This window comes from Cervus canadensis, chromosome 8, assembly GCF_019320065.1.
Source record: "Cervus canadensis isolate Bull #8, Minnesota chromosome 8, ASM1932006v1, whole genome shotgun sequence".
Taxonomy (NCBI): Eukaryota; Metazoa; Chordata; class Mammalia; order Artiodactyla; family Cervidae; genus Cervus; species Cervus canadensis.
The window spans coordinates 67,196,160-67,210,432 of NC_057393.1; the positions used below are offsets into that span (position 1 = coordinate 67,196,160).

At 39.9% G+C, this 14,273-nt stretch overlaps 1 protein-coding gene across 1 annotated transcript; it reads left to right on the forward strand.

Moving 5' to 3' along the window:
* The first annotated feature begins 342 nt into the window (after positions 1-342).
* Positions 343-13,447, forward strand: SAR1A (secretion associated Ras related GTPase 1A). Its single transcript, XM_043476723.1, has 7 exons — positions 343-491; positions 3,896-3,969; positions 4,094-4,213; positions 4,659-4,724; positions 7,169-7,272; positions 9,862-9,993; positions 11,043-13,447. The coding sequence occupies exons 2-7, from the start codon at positions 3,912-3,914 to the stop codon at positions 11,157-11,159; spliced, it is 597 nt and encodes a 198-aa protein (XP_043332658.1). The 5' UTR covers positions 343-491; positions 3,896-3,911; the 3' UTR covers positions 11,160-13,447.
* Positions 13,448-14,273: the final 826 nt, after the last annotated feature.

Genomic DNA, 14,273 nt, shown 5'->3' on the forward strand with positions numbered 1-14,273 from the left:
GCTGAAGCTTACGGAAATCCATCTTGGGTCGAGGACTCTCAGGTCAACTCTTCCTTCCGAGAACCTACCTACCCGCTGGTCGCCACTTCTGACTTTCCCCGAGCGTCTAGAAAAACACACACTCGTATCTGCAGCCGCGAGATTGAGCGCCTAGTTTCGCTGCGAGACTCCAGAACCCCACCCCACCCACTGGGCTGCAGCGCTGCCACGTCTCGCGCATCCCGAGCTCCCTACGAGAGGCAGAGCCCGCCCCCGAGCGATTCGTCACGCCGAGGCCCGCCCCTCCGCGGCCCCAGTCGCTGGTAGGGCGGCACCGGACGGCCAAGCGCCGTGACGCTACGAAGGGGTGGGGACGAGCACGCGCCCGGAAGTTCCGGGGAGGGGGTGTTACGTATATCCGGCGAGTAGCTGGCGGTCCCGGGTGTTGCTGGGCTCTGTGCTCTGAGGGAGGGTCCAAGCCGCCTGCTGCCGCCGGAGGAACCCCTTGGGCCGTGAGTCTGGGGGCCTCAGCGAAGGAGGGAGCTGGGGCCGGAGGCGCGAAGGTGGCGGGCAGGGGGGTTAGAGTGGAGGCCGGCGCAGGCGAGATTGGGGGAGGAAGTGACACGCAGGCGGTTCTGTGGGGCCGCGGGGCTTGTTCTGGGCGGGGACGGGCCGGCTTGGCCGGGTCTGCTCGGTTCCCTGCCGGCCTCACGGGTATTGGGTCTATCCGCATTTCGCTCGGGGGTCTTGGCAGCTGTTGGGCAGGATACCAGTTTTCCTGTCTTTACTGTGCGTCCCGGTTTACGAATCGGCTTCACATCCCCTGTCTGGGATGATTCTCAGCCCTCGGTGGGGTGGATTGAAGTCCTTGATAATTATCCTTTTTATACAGAGATTAAGGCCTGTAGAGGCATAGTGAATTGCTCAAGACCCCATAGATAGCAAGTGTGACCGTTCGAACTAGATATCCTGGCTCCTAGTCCAGGGCTCTCCCCACCCCCACTTCAGCCGTGTATTATCATCTGCTGTCCTGGGTTGAACCCCGTGTTTTCTTCTTCCGCCTCCCTCTTTTTCCCTCTCTTAAGTGCTTGGGAAAAAAATCTCGGTTAGTATTCTCCCTTGTTCTTGTCTTTTCTCTTTTATTTCGGTACATCTATTTAAGTTGTGACGGGGCTTTACAGAGTTTTGCAGTGGGGCTGACCTTTGACATTTACCCTGCAGCTAAGCAGAGTTTCCTAGCCAAAAGCCAGCTGCTTGCTATCCCAAATCTGTCTGAAATAGTGTCTTAAAGTTGCTCGGAGCATATATGAGTAACGAGTATGTGCAATATAAGTGATGGATAGGTTTTTTATTGACTGATCGTCAGTCTGGTGCTCTTTATTTATTTGAATCATCCGTCCTTAAATTTGCAAATTTTAGGTACGTTGGTAATGCTTTTGTTGGTAGTTAGAGCCCTTAAACTAATTTGCAATAAGATGCCATAAGGTGGTAAAGTGGATCAAGGCTAGAAAAGAAATAAAGTGCTAGTTACTTAACTTATGGTTTAAAAGTTGTGATGAGTTGTAAGGATGAAAACATTGGATTATCATAGGTGTAATTGGTGGTTTAAGAAAGTTTTATTTTCTTTTAAAGCAGTTTTGTGATTTGCATTGGAATTTTATGTGATATTAAAAGGAAGGGCTTTGACCTTGGCATTAAAAGAGGAGGGTTTGAGTCTTGGCATTGTTACCTTTTCAGCTGAGCTCCCTTGGTTAAGCTAACTAATCTGGGACCATCAGCGCCCTAATCTTGTTAAATAAAGCCAGGGATCCCTACCTCCTAGGGTTAGTGTGAGGCTGAAATGAGATGCATGTACAGGCACCTTATAAACTGAAAAACTACTCACTCGAGGGTGCAAAGCCTAAGATCTCAAGGATGGAGCCACCATCAGAGCCGTTTCCTCTTTGGGTAGCACTACTGTGAGGTTCTTTGGGTCAAATAAGGGGTTTTATTATTTTTTAACATCACCTTTCATTTTGGAGGGAAGAATTATAGGATTTTTCAAACAGGGATATCAAGTGAAAATAAACTGGAAAGTTAAAGTAGTTCAGTTAATTATGAAATATTCCTTAAAATGGAATTTTCTGCCATTCTGTCACCTCCAGAGAATTTATCTAGTTGGGAACACTTCTATAATGATGTGGTAAATACTTTACAAAATGTCTATAAAGTACTGACTGCAAACCAGTGTAGTACAAATGGATATATGTGTTGGGTTTTAAAGTTGAAATCAGTGGGAGTGACCTTAGTGAGACATGCTTTCTAAAGTGAGATGTGCTTCTTCAAGTGGTAGAGAAAGAAAATAAGGAAGGATGACTGGTTTGGTAGGATTGCTGAGGAGAGGCACATTGTTCTTTTGCTTACCAACAGTGGAAACTTAAGCACAGGAACTTTGTAAGTGTATTTAAGTCATTGGACTTCTTAGAGACTAAATTTCCAGACAAAACTATTATTTAACATACTAAATTTGGTTTTTCTACCAAAATATATTTTGATGTTGCTGAAGAAGGCAAAAAAAAAATCCTTATTTAGTATCTTTGTATAAAAGCCTTTCTGTCAGTCTCCACCCCTACCCAAACTCCCAAGCTTCTTTTGACCCACCTGTGTATAGTAAGCCATAGAAGATAAGCACTAAGCAGTCCTGAAAGTTTACAGGTCAGGCCACAGGCCTGATAAAGAAACCAAACCAAAACAAAAACAGTAATTGGATGAAAAAGAAAATTAACATATACTGTCTCATTCTTTAAATGAATATAGGTAGGTTTTTGTAGCTAACCCTTTTACAGTAAACCTTTACTTTTTTAAGAAAAATAAAACTTCGGGAAATTTGATAGCAGTTGGCCACGTCTAGTATAAAGCCTTGCGTTCAGGTGTTCTTGCTGTTGGAGAGGAGTGAAAGTGGGGGATCATTCGTTTTTCTGCACCAAATCTGAGGTGCTGCAGCAAAAATTCAGTGTGATCAGGAAATGCTGACTCTGAGAAAACTAAACACTCACCATTGGCTCTAGATTCTATTCTGTTACATTTAGAGGTCCTCTTGCTTATTCCCAGTATATGTACACCTTTTAGTAGCTTTGGGTCATCTTTGTTTTGTCTAGGCTTATGGGAAACAGTAGAAAAAGTGATGTTAATATCAGTATTGAGGTATGTACTTGGGTAGGAACCTACCTCTATGTCCTGAATGAATTTTCTTATTTTAAGAAAGTCCATATTTGTAAAATATGGGTCTTAATTATTCACATTATGATTGGACTCTCTTATCTCTTCATGGCTCTCCAACATAGTGCTGTCATCTTTTTCTAACTTGAGACACATCTATAAAAGAGGTTAAACAATACTGTTTAAGAAGAGATAGAATTGGTAAATGGAGCAGTGCAAATTGTGCCAGCTAGTAGGATTTTAGTGACCTTGTTTTTTAGAGTTGTTTACAAGAATGGGTTAATATGCTTTTCATTCAGGTTAATATGCCTTTTATTGTTGTTTTCTAGTTAGCACATCAGTGTGACATTTTGATCCAGATTATTGATGAGGCTGATTTCCTAGAAGTTTTGTTAACTGGTAGACAGCTGTGGTGTATCTAGGGAACGTGAATGAGCAGCTGCCTGGAGAAGTGAGTCATACAGTGAAAGAGGAAAGTATATCTTTAACGCCTAGTCCTCTGAGTATCATAGATTGGAAACTGATAGAAAATTAGGAGTTTATGCAGATCTGAGTACCCCAGAGACTTCCCTCCAGGGTGCAAAATCCTTTGTTTTTTTTTAGGCTCCAAAACATGGAGCTATAACCATGCATGAGGGCCAGCAAATGAGAGTTAACGTCTCCAGAAATGTAGCAGCATTCAGAAGGCTAATATTTGCTGCTTTCCTATTTTATACAGGGAGTAAGCATTAATAATGTCTTTCATCTTTGAGTGGATCTACAATGGCTTCAGCAGTGTGCTCCAGTTCCTAGGTAAAGCCATTTCCTTGAAATACACATTTCAAATGCTGTGCATTTCCTGAAACAATTTAAATATAGGTAGATTTTGTTGTATAGGAGCTAATTATGCTATTATTATTATTATTTTCTTTTTTAGGACTCTACAAGAAATCTGGAAAACTTGTATTCTTGGGTTTGGACAATGCAGGCAAAACCACTCTTCTACACATGCTCAAAGATGACAGACTGGGCCAGCATGTTCCAACATTACATCCAAGTAGGTTTGAAAATACCTGGTGACCTTTTGGTATTTGAGGGTCAGTGTCAGGGTTGGAGGATGGATCTCCAATTGATGCAGTTCTTTCATTTACTGAATCCCCAAAAGACTTGACAAAAGATTATCTATAGGATATGCTCAAGTCAAATACCCATGAATCTAAAGACCTCTGGAACTTTGTCACTATCTGTTCTCACTAGTCCTGCCATGGGACACATCTCCCATATCGACTTCTAAGGAGTAGCAAACACTTTGGAGAAAAAGAGATTTGGCTTTTTTAAATAATTGAAGGAAAAAAAAAATATAATTGAAGAGTATTTTCACCCTTGTATCCTTTTCTTTACAAAGTGAAAGCTTCATTAGGTTCTACGTTTGTATTGGATTATAATTTTGGTAGCTTGGCCTTGTTGGATGGAGAAGTCTATTTCCTTCCTTTATTTTTCAGCATCAGAAGAGCTGACAATTGCTGGAATGACTTTTACAACTTTTGATCTTGGTGGGCATGAGCAAGGTAAGAGATGATTCAGTGGAAGGGTGATGTTGGCTTCTGGATCATTTTGTTCCCCCTTGTCAAAGCAGAGTCTCATATATACCTTTTAAATTGCTTTCTAATAACATGAATATTCCCTTACGTAATCATAATAATTGTCAAACCCAGAAAATTTTATTTATCTACTCTATAGTGTATACTGCCTTTTTTTGTCATTTGTTCTGGTAAGCTCCTTTAAACATTTTTCCTCTCTTAAACAAGATCCAGTACAGTATCACATGTTGAATTTAATCATGTCTCGTTTTTATCATTTATTCAGTGGAGTGTATGTAGGAAATTATTTGTAATTTATGAGTCATTTTAAATTTGTCAAGAGTTGCAAAAATAGTACAGTGACTATCTGTGATCACTTTGATCTGAACTGATACTTTGTGTATTCTCCCCATTTGGGGCAGTTGGTGGAACATTTTCTTCTGCCTTGTTGTTCTCAGTGCCTTACTCAGCCTATGTCCACTTGGTTCCCAGATTCCTATCTGGTGTTTATGCAGAATTTGGGGCATCTTTATCTGATGGATGCCCACTTTACATTTGGCATGACTTTATCGTCAGTGATTTTATTAACATTACACTTATCTTATTCATGTAATATTTATATCCTACAAAATCATATGTGTAAAATGATCATCAGTACATAAAATACCTCTACAGAGAAGTGACTGAAAGAGCACGTACAGAAACATCAGCAGTGGCTGTGTATGGATGGAGGGCTACAGGTGATCTTGTTTCCTTTTTTCCTGTAATCAGCTTGTATCATTTTCATTTGGGTAGAGAACGGTGCATGGTATCTTTTCTGCTTCTTTCAGAAGTATCTGTAACTACTTACAGATTTAAATTCAGAGATAAAATAGTTGTAAGCTGAACTGAGACCATCTGGAGAATGCAGAAGGAGGAGGTGTTTTTAGATACCTGAATTGGGAATTGTATATTATTTGGTGTGATAAATTTAGCTTTCAGGTTTTGATAGAGTAGAAAAGGAAATGCATTTATGTACAGATGGTCTCCAACTTAACAATGAATTAACTTTAAGATTTTTGACTTTATGATAAATAGCCTTTCATCATGCTGGGCAGCTCCCAGTCAGCCACCTGATCCTGAGAGTAAACAACTGATACACTTAAAATCGTTCTGTGCCCATGCACCATTCTTTTTTTCATACATATTTCATACAAACATAGAGTATTCAATGAATTACATCAGAGAGTCAACACATGATAAAATAGGCTTTGTGTTAGATGATTTTGCCCAACTATAGGCTGATATAAGTGTTCTGAGCACTTTTAAGGTAGGCTAGATTAAGCTGTATTTGGAAGGTTTATCAAATACGTTTTGACTTAGGAGATTTTCAACTTACAATGGATTTATTGGGATATAACCCGATTTGTTCATAGTTTTGTTTGAGGAAAATTTACTTAACAGAAACATTTTTTCCATAATAACCTTGCTACATTTTACACACATTACTGAGATGCTCTATATACCGAGGTTTTTTTTTTTTTTGGTATAACTTAAAAATTTAACTTATAAAAGTAGTCCAGGCTTAATGTAGCAAATTCAGTATACAGTGAATTTACAAATCTGAAAGGTAAAAGTGAAATTCCCCCAACTTCTCCTTCCCAGTCCCACTCTCAGAGGTAACCGCTTAAGTGTTTGATGTAGAAATGCTTCCTTAATCATCCCATAGAAATGAATGGCTTAGAAATTATAATACAGTTAAAGCATTGCTTCCCAGATCATTGTCACATCATGTTATAAACCAAAAATTGAAATTTATAAGGCACACTGGGTTAAATGAGGAGACTGAGGTAACCGGCCTGGAAACGTCAACCACCTGGCAAGCCCAGTCTCCCTGTGGGCTGAGTGGATGAAAGTGTCAGTACACTTACAAATTGGTTAGTTAGGAACTAACTTGGGACTAGAGTTATATGGGTAAATAATTTGCATCCTGATACTCTAACTCAGAAGTTGCAAACTAAAATGGCTCTGGGGTGAGGTAGGTCATTTAAGTGAGTGAAATTGGGAGTGAGACAGTAGGAGGCAGTGGAAACTTTGACAGACTGAAGAACTGAGGCCGCATGTAAAGGGGCAGCCACCACTCAGTTCCAACTGATTATTACCCACCCAGTATATGTGGACTGATAGGCATGGGATTGCCAGATGTTGTACTTTTTCAGAAAATCAGGCAGAAAACCCTGATTTTAGTATTTGAATAAATCAGATTCAGTTCACGGACCATCAGTTTATTTGTCCTCTGTTCTGATTTAATACTGGCTAGGACTTGGAGAATCTGTACAGAGTTTAATGCTATTGAAACCTGGCCAGAATTTACTTACTTCATAGACCATTAGGTTATTCATATTCAGCATATATGTTTTTAAATTGATGCAACTGCAAACTTTGTCTTTTAGCACGTCGGGTTTGGAAAAATTACCTCCCAGCAATTAATGGGATTGTCTTTCTGGTGGACTGTGCAGATCATCCCCGACTTATGGAATCCAAAGTTGAGCTTAATGTATGTTTATATTTTCTTTTTCTTTTCTTGGCCTCTGTTTCTTTTAAGAAATGCAACTTAGTACTGCCAATACTTAATCATTCCAGTTAACATTTGGTAAAAGTCGTAGCTACAGGAAGAAAGTGTTTTAAAATCAAAAACATTTTTCAATGTTCTGAGGAAACTTGGCTTGAACACAAGTAAATAAACTTTGCTTAAATTTATCATAGGTTGATTCTATGTGCGGTTTGCTCAGGACATTTCCTCAGTTAATGCCATTTTCCCAGCATAATTAATGTCTTTCCCTTTCATGCATCACGTATGTTCACTCTTTATGATGTGTTGGCATAGTGAAACCTTAAAGGAGATATTAGAGTTCTTTGTGTTTTTGAATCTGTGTTCTCAGGTTGTACCTGCCCAACGTTTGTCACTGAGTGACTTCCCAGACCTTAACAGGCTGTTCTGTCTTTAGTTTTGATCACATGCATTGTTTGATACTAACTAGGATTCATGTCAGATTTTTTTCCTTTTTCAACATTGCATTTTTCTTGTCTTGATAATTTCTGTAGCGTTGCCTTTGTAATCCATACTGTGTCACTCTGTGCCTCTTCTTTCTCTTTGATTTATAACTCTCTGCATTCTTGTTCCTGGCAATTTGAACCTCTTTCTGGTATAAGTATGTTTGTTGAATCTGAAGCTGTAGTCTTACAATCCTTCCCTTACTTGACCCCTTGGCACTTGTCATTCTCTCTCTGTGTAAACGCCCCTGTACATTCTTGGTTTTGGTGTTCTCTCTGGCTGATACTTCTCTGACTCTTGGCACAAGCACTTGTTCCCCTGCTTAGCCCTTAAATCTTGGTGCTCCCCAGGGTCTGTACTTTTTCCCAGGCTGGTCCAGGCTTCTCCCATTGTTTCATCTGCAACCCATCATGCCAGTGACCCCCAAATGGGTTTCTGTTATTTAAATCTTTCTTGAGCTCCAACCTCATACATAGTGCTACTTATTAGAAACTCTGCCTACCAATTCTGTACTCCCAGAATGGAACGATTCGTCTTCCACATCCTGTTCCTGGACATGCAGTGAATTACTATAGATTTCAACAACACCCTGCCACATACTACTTGTCTTTGTCCTCCTTAATATTCTGGGGATAAAATCTACAGCTCTTTTGCATAGCACATAAGTTCTTTCATAATCTTTCTTCTGTTTGTTTCTCCAGCTTTTCTATTGCCTACCTTGAACTACATTCCAAACATAGATAACAACTTGCCCTCCCTTGAATATTCAGAAGTAACTGTCTCTGCCTGGTTTTCTCATCTGACCCTTACCCCCTTTTGCTCGTAAATTTCTAAATGTCCTTTAAGAGATCCCAGAATTCAGGTATGACTGTTTCTGAGAAGCCTTCTCTGACCTCTCAGACTGTTAGACTCTCCATCTTACCAGCATCTGTTGTTTTTTACTGATTTTCTTAGGTCTCTCCCACTGGAACTTAGATGTAGGGATCTTGTCTTATTTCTTTGTGAAACCCCCATATCTAGTAAAGCCTTGGGCATATAATATGCACTTTGTTACTATTTAATGAATGAATGACATCCTTACTCTGATTTTGTCTAACATTTCTTGGTACTTGAGATGTTCACAGTGGGTTTCCCTTTATCCTTTTAATTCTTCCCTCCTTTCCTAGCTCTTCCTGTCAGTGAAATAGATTCCCAGGCTTGAAATCTTTGCCAACTTTGACTCCTGTGTTGTCTGTCTTATCATTTAGACATCAGTCTCTTCACTTTCTCTGGAATGCTTGCTGCACATTCAGTATGTGTTGCTATCTTAGGCTAGATCATCATCCCTTACCTGAGCACCACAGATAGATACTATTTGAGAATTCATTGTACTGGAAGTGTAGATTCTATCTAATAATTCCTGGATTTAGGGTCTATTGCAGCTAACTTCTCAGACTGGTACCATAATATTTGTCATACCATCCCAACTCATTTACTCTGTCAAGACACGTCATCATACATGCTTTAATCCAGCCAAGTGATAGTCCATATGGCTTTATGAACTCTTCCTACTGTAAAGCCATTGCTTATCTTCTTCATTCTTTGGGTTGTACTTATCCAAACCCTGCCCATCCTTCAGAGTCCAGTTTAGTTTCCACATCTTTGTTAAGACTTTGCTTAAGTCCACATCACTGTTTTATTTTCCTGAATGTCTTTTAGTATTTGTATTCTCTTCCTATTCATTGTGACAGTTAATCATCCACTTGCCTTGCTTTATTGAGAGATGAGAGCATAGAGTGAGGATTTCTCGAGCCAGGGATGTGTCTTACTTTCTTTTGTCTTCCTGTCATTGTTGGGGATAGCACATGGGGGCATCTAGTGAATACTTGGGGATTCCTTTACTCATCTTTGAGGCTCTGTAGCCAGAGCTTTGTTCTTTCTGGACAATGCTCAGTGGAGAGCTGCGGATGGTCTGTGGTTGAGTGATTTAGCTCAGAGTTAAGGTTCTGCTGCTTTACAAATAGACACAACTTTACATTATAATTGTTTTGACGCTTTGGGTAAATTTTTATAGATTCCTCACCCAGCTCTTTTTTTAAATCTTGGCTTTAGGCTTTAATGACAGATGAGACAATATCCAATGTGCCAATCCTTATCTTGGGTAACAAAATTGACAGAACAGATGCAATCAGTGAAGAAAAACTCCGTGAGATATTTGGGCTTTATGGACAGACCACAGGAAAGGTAAGAGAAAAAATCTTCAGCAGATACATTATAAAGGCAACTCACAGCTTTTGAAACATTCATGTTTTACAATCTAGATTTTACTTGTCTTTTAAAAGTAACTGGGCTTAACATTTGTTTTAGTAGAGGTGATTTGTAGACTGTGAAGACTGGAGCATGTTCTTTCTTCCACTGTTCTCTAATGAGAGTTTTCCTCAGGTATTTGAAAGAGTCTTTAGCTAGAAATTTTTTTGGACTGGAAATTTTAGGTTATGAAAAGTGCTCGTTTATATCATTTTCTAAGCATTGAAATCAGAGTACTGGGTTATTCGCTGTGCTCCCTGCTGAGAGAGGTAGGACTGTTACCCTATTTGGAGATGAGGAAGCTAAGAGTGATTGGTTCTGGTCTACACAGCAAGTCAGTGATAAAACCAGGAATAGAACCCACATCTTCCACATCAGTAGAATCCTGTTGCAGGAAAGTATGCTTGTGAGAGAAAAGTCCAGATAAGCTCTAGTTTATAGGAATCCTGGTCTTTGCAGCATAAGGTTTGGTATATTTAATTTTTAAAAATTTCCTTTTCTGGAATCTATAAATTCCTGACTTTCTTGCATGGTTCCTTAGTCTTGCCTCTTTTTGGTTATATAGTTCTTTCTAGAAATACTTCTTTTCATTAACTTAGTTTTCCATTTTACACACACATGAATTTTTAATTTTCTTGACATAAACTGTCATTCATATATATTTCTGAATGCTTGTATAAATAAGAATGTGCTTATTTCTAAGAAATCCTGGACTTTTTTTGTCCATAAGAGAACATGCTTTTCTTGGTTTGCTGCCATAGTTTTCCAGACGAACCGGTTGGTGTGTTCAAAGCAAAGGTGCTTCACAGTGAGAGAATCTGGGAGTAGGACTCTACTGAAAGCACGAACCCCAGTGGCCTTGACCACACTTCTGTAATTAGTTCTGGCTCAGATTTGCTTCTGACGGATGGAGAAAGTGATTTTTGTCATCACCCTTGCAAGCTTTTCCACATGGAATGCTAACATCTTGGTTTTGCCTCCCCTAGGGGAATGTGACCCTGAAGGAGCTGAATGCCCGCCCCATGGAAGTGTTCATGTGCAGTGTGCTCAAGAGGCAAGGATACGGCGAGGGCTTCCGCTGGCTCTCCCAGTATATTGACTGATGTTTGGACAGTGAAAATAAAAGAGTTTTACTTCTCTGGACTGATCCTATTCACAGCTTCCTCATGAACTTTTCTAATAGAACAAGGAAAGCTCTCCGACCGTGTCTGGCGTTGAGAAGCCAAGAGTCTGTCTGCTCTCTCATCGCCCAGTGGTGACATGTGCTCTTCTCCACACTGTTGGGAGGTTCTGCTGCCCCACGTGCTGGTGCAGCTCAGCACCCCGGGACTTGGAGGTGGCAGGATTTGTCGAGTAGAGCTGTGTGCCATCACGGGCCACCTGGAAAGAAAAACACGTCTCACCACTGTGGTTGATTTCAAAAGAAAGTGATTCTATTTTTTAAAGAAAGTGTTGTTAATGTAATTGGTGACCCTCCTCATAACTTTTTTAAGTTCACAATATACTTGGTCCAGAGTTTTCTTTTTTTTTTTTAATCTAGTGAATGGCATTTAGACATTTCATAAAATTAATGCACAGATACACGTTGGAGTCCAGAGCTCAGTTAAGTGAGCAGCAGGCTGGTGAGAGGGGCTCCCCGTCTCCCTGGCTGCCTTTGGTAGGTGGCACCCCCCTGTGCACAGAGCACTCGGAAAGAGCAGAACCCCAGCCTCTCAGCTGAGGCTGGTTTCCACTGTGGTTGGCTCCGGTCATGTCTCATCCCAGCATGGGTAGTAGATGGGTCACTGCGGAGGAGTTAGTTCTAGTGTGGGTTATTGTTACTGTCTTTACTCAATAAGTTACCAATTTCAGCCAGTCTTTGCTTTTATGCAGTTTTAAAATTTCATTTCTTTCTGTAGCACCTTTTTCAGTTGTAAAAAGTGACTTTCACCTCATGAAAAATTTGAGAACATCTCCCATGTTGTCAGACACTGCAGGTGTATCTCAGTCATTTTTGCAAATTCTAGAGGACATTTTTTTTCTCAATAGGAGAGTCACACAGGATGCAGATAACAGCTTAAGGACTCTTAATTCTGTGAGTTGAGAACTTCGACATCTGATATTGTAGCATTTGTTTGAATCTAGGAAAGATTTACTCCACTTGCAGAGTTTGGTTTCTTTATCGGACTCTTCATGAACTCTGTTTTTTGTATTGGTTATCAGGTTTTTTTTGGTGTTAAAGGTTATCATCTGTAACTTTTCCAGATTTTGGGGGTGGGGGGGTGGGAATTGTTATGAAATTGTCTTTCTCCAGGCCAGAAATAACCTGGGGAAATTCTAATCCAAGAACTGTGTGTTGAGCTGTTCCTTTTGAGCCAGCATCACTTGTCAGTTAGCACCTGGTATAAAAGTCTCAGCGTCCCCAGCGGTGTGATGAGGGTTATTTTTATGGCATTCCATTTTCCTAATGCCACATGTGAAATTGGATTTTCATGATCTTAACCAATGTTTTACCCTTGTAGTAAAGGATGAAGGGATAAGAGATGGTCTTCATATGGAAATATATCTTCTTTAATGAAAAATTAGAGGTATTTTTCTCAGAACTGAAAATTGTGATGTTGAGGCTTATTTGCAGAGGACTGAACTAAATTCAGTGGATTCTTGCTTTTAATGTGAGAGCATGGAAAGTGTGGATAACACATTCCTGGGGTGAGAATATTTTTCTTTAGTTGGATGTCGCATCGTTAGTCTTTAGTACTGACCTGTTGGGAAAGCATACTTTTTCACAGCTTGGTACCAAATGCAGAGGCTCAATGAAGCATAAAGCTGGGAAGAACAAGTCTTTCATTTATTAGCAAGCATAGCTGGTTTGGAAAGGGGTTAAAGCCTTAAGTGAACAAATCTAGCTAATGGTGAATGAACTAGGTAGTTAAATTGCATACTTTTGATTTCCTTTGGCTAAAGGTAACCCATACTTCTCTATCCAGAGATAAGAGAGGTGTGATTGCTTCAGTGTTAGTTTTCTTATTATTATCGTTTTTTTTCTTTTTGTCCCTAGTCAATTTTTAGCAAGCTAGAAAACTATGGATTCTACACAGGGCAGCTCTTTGTGAAAGTGGTTTATTTTGGCCACCGGAGAAAGAGTTGGGATTGAAAAATCAAGTGGCACCTGTCTGTTTCTTCCCCCACAGAAAACACAGTTCCTATAATAAAATAGAGGAAAGAAGCTGCTGTGAGGAGCTTGTCTCCTAACAGTTAGGATCAGAGCTTTGTACAGGAACTCCCGTGAATTGAGACTTTTCATTCTGTTTTATCAGAGTGCGTATATGTCCTATTTCAGGAAAAGTAAAATAGTCATTTACAAAAGAGAGTCAATCTGTATCTTAAGCGTTTTAATAAAAAGTTAAAACAAGTTTGCTATCTCGCTCCTTTTTGGCATTGGCTTGTTCTGAATGTGAACATACAACAGATAAGAGAGACAAATTTTGCTATTAGGGGATGCAGGGTGTGGGTGTGTAGAAAGACCAGGGTAGTTTACACATCCACTACAAGTAATAAATTAGGTACTGTTTGAGAGTCTTGCAACAAATGGTGGTCCCAGGATTGGTGGTTATTTCTGCAACAGGATGGACATGGCAGACTTTTTGTACAAAATCTCATATATTAACATGCTAGTAGGGGCTGGGTTCAGTTTAGCTGGTTTCATCATTTGATATAAAATTGGAGAGATTCAGTTAAATGCTACATTTTGCAAAATAGGAAAAGTAATGAAACCTATGCTTGAGCATTTACTAGGCTTGTAGGAAGCTTTGCTTTTAAAAAACCCAAATAAGGTGCTAAAATTTAAATACTGGAATAAAATTAGAGTGGGAAGCAAAATGCAGCAGGTTGTTTTTGACTGAGTATTAAATTACTGGAGACATCTTGAGCTTGAAACATACTGTGAAATGATGGCATGGGTTTTACATATATATGAATTTATTTGTGCTACTTGAGTCAGAGCATGAAAATTAAAGGCTGAGTCAATGAACCCAGCAGTCGGGGGGTCAGGACTCTACTGTGATGTGTCGTAAATAGGGAAAAACCTGATACAAACAGTTCATGCTGGAGGCTTGAGGGTCATTAAGGGAGAATCACTGGACTTTAGAAAGAAACACTTAATTGCTGGGAAGTTGGATAGTCAGATTTTACTGTGATCAAGCCATCTTCTGTGTCACAGAACTAAAAGAAGACAGTAC

What these genes read in the sequence shown, in the direction of transcription:
- SAR1A (XM_043476723.1), top strand. Translation starts at nt 3,912, where the DNA reads ATGTCTTTCATCTTTGAGTGGATCTACAATGGCTTCAGCAGTGTGCTC. An exon ending in AATCCAAAGTTGAGCTTAAT is followed by an intron (nt 7,273 to 9,861) that starts GTATGTTTATAT and finishes TCTTGGCTTTAG; the next exon opens with GCTTTAATGACAGATGAGAC. An exon ending in ATGGACAGACCACAGGAAAG is followed by an intron (nt 9,994 to 11,042) that starts GTAAGAGAAAAA and finishes TGCCTCCCCTAG; the next exon opens with GGGAATGTGACCCTGAAGGA.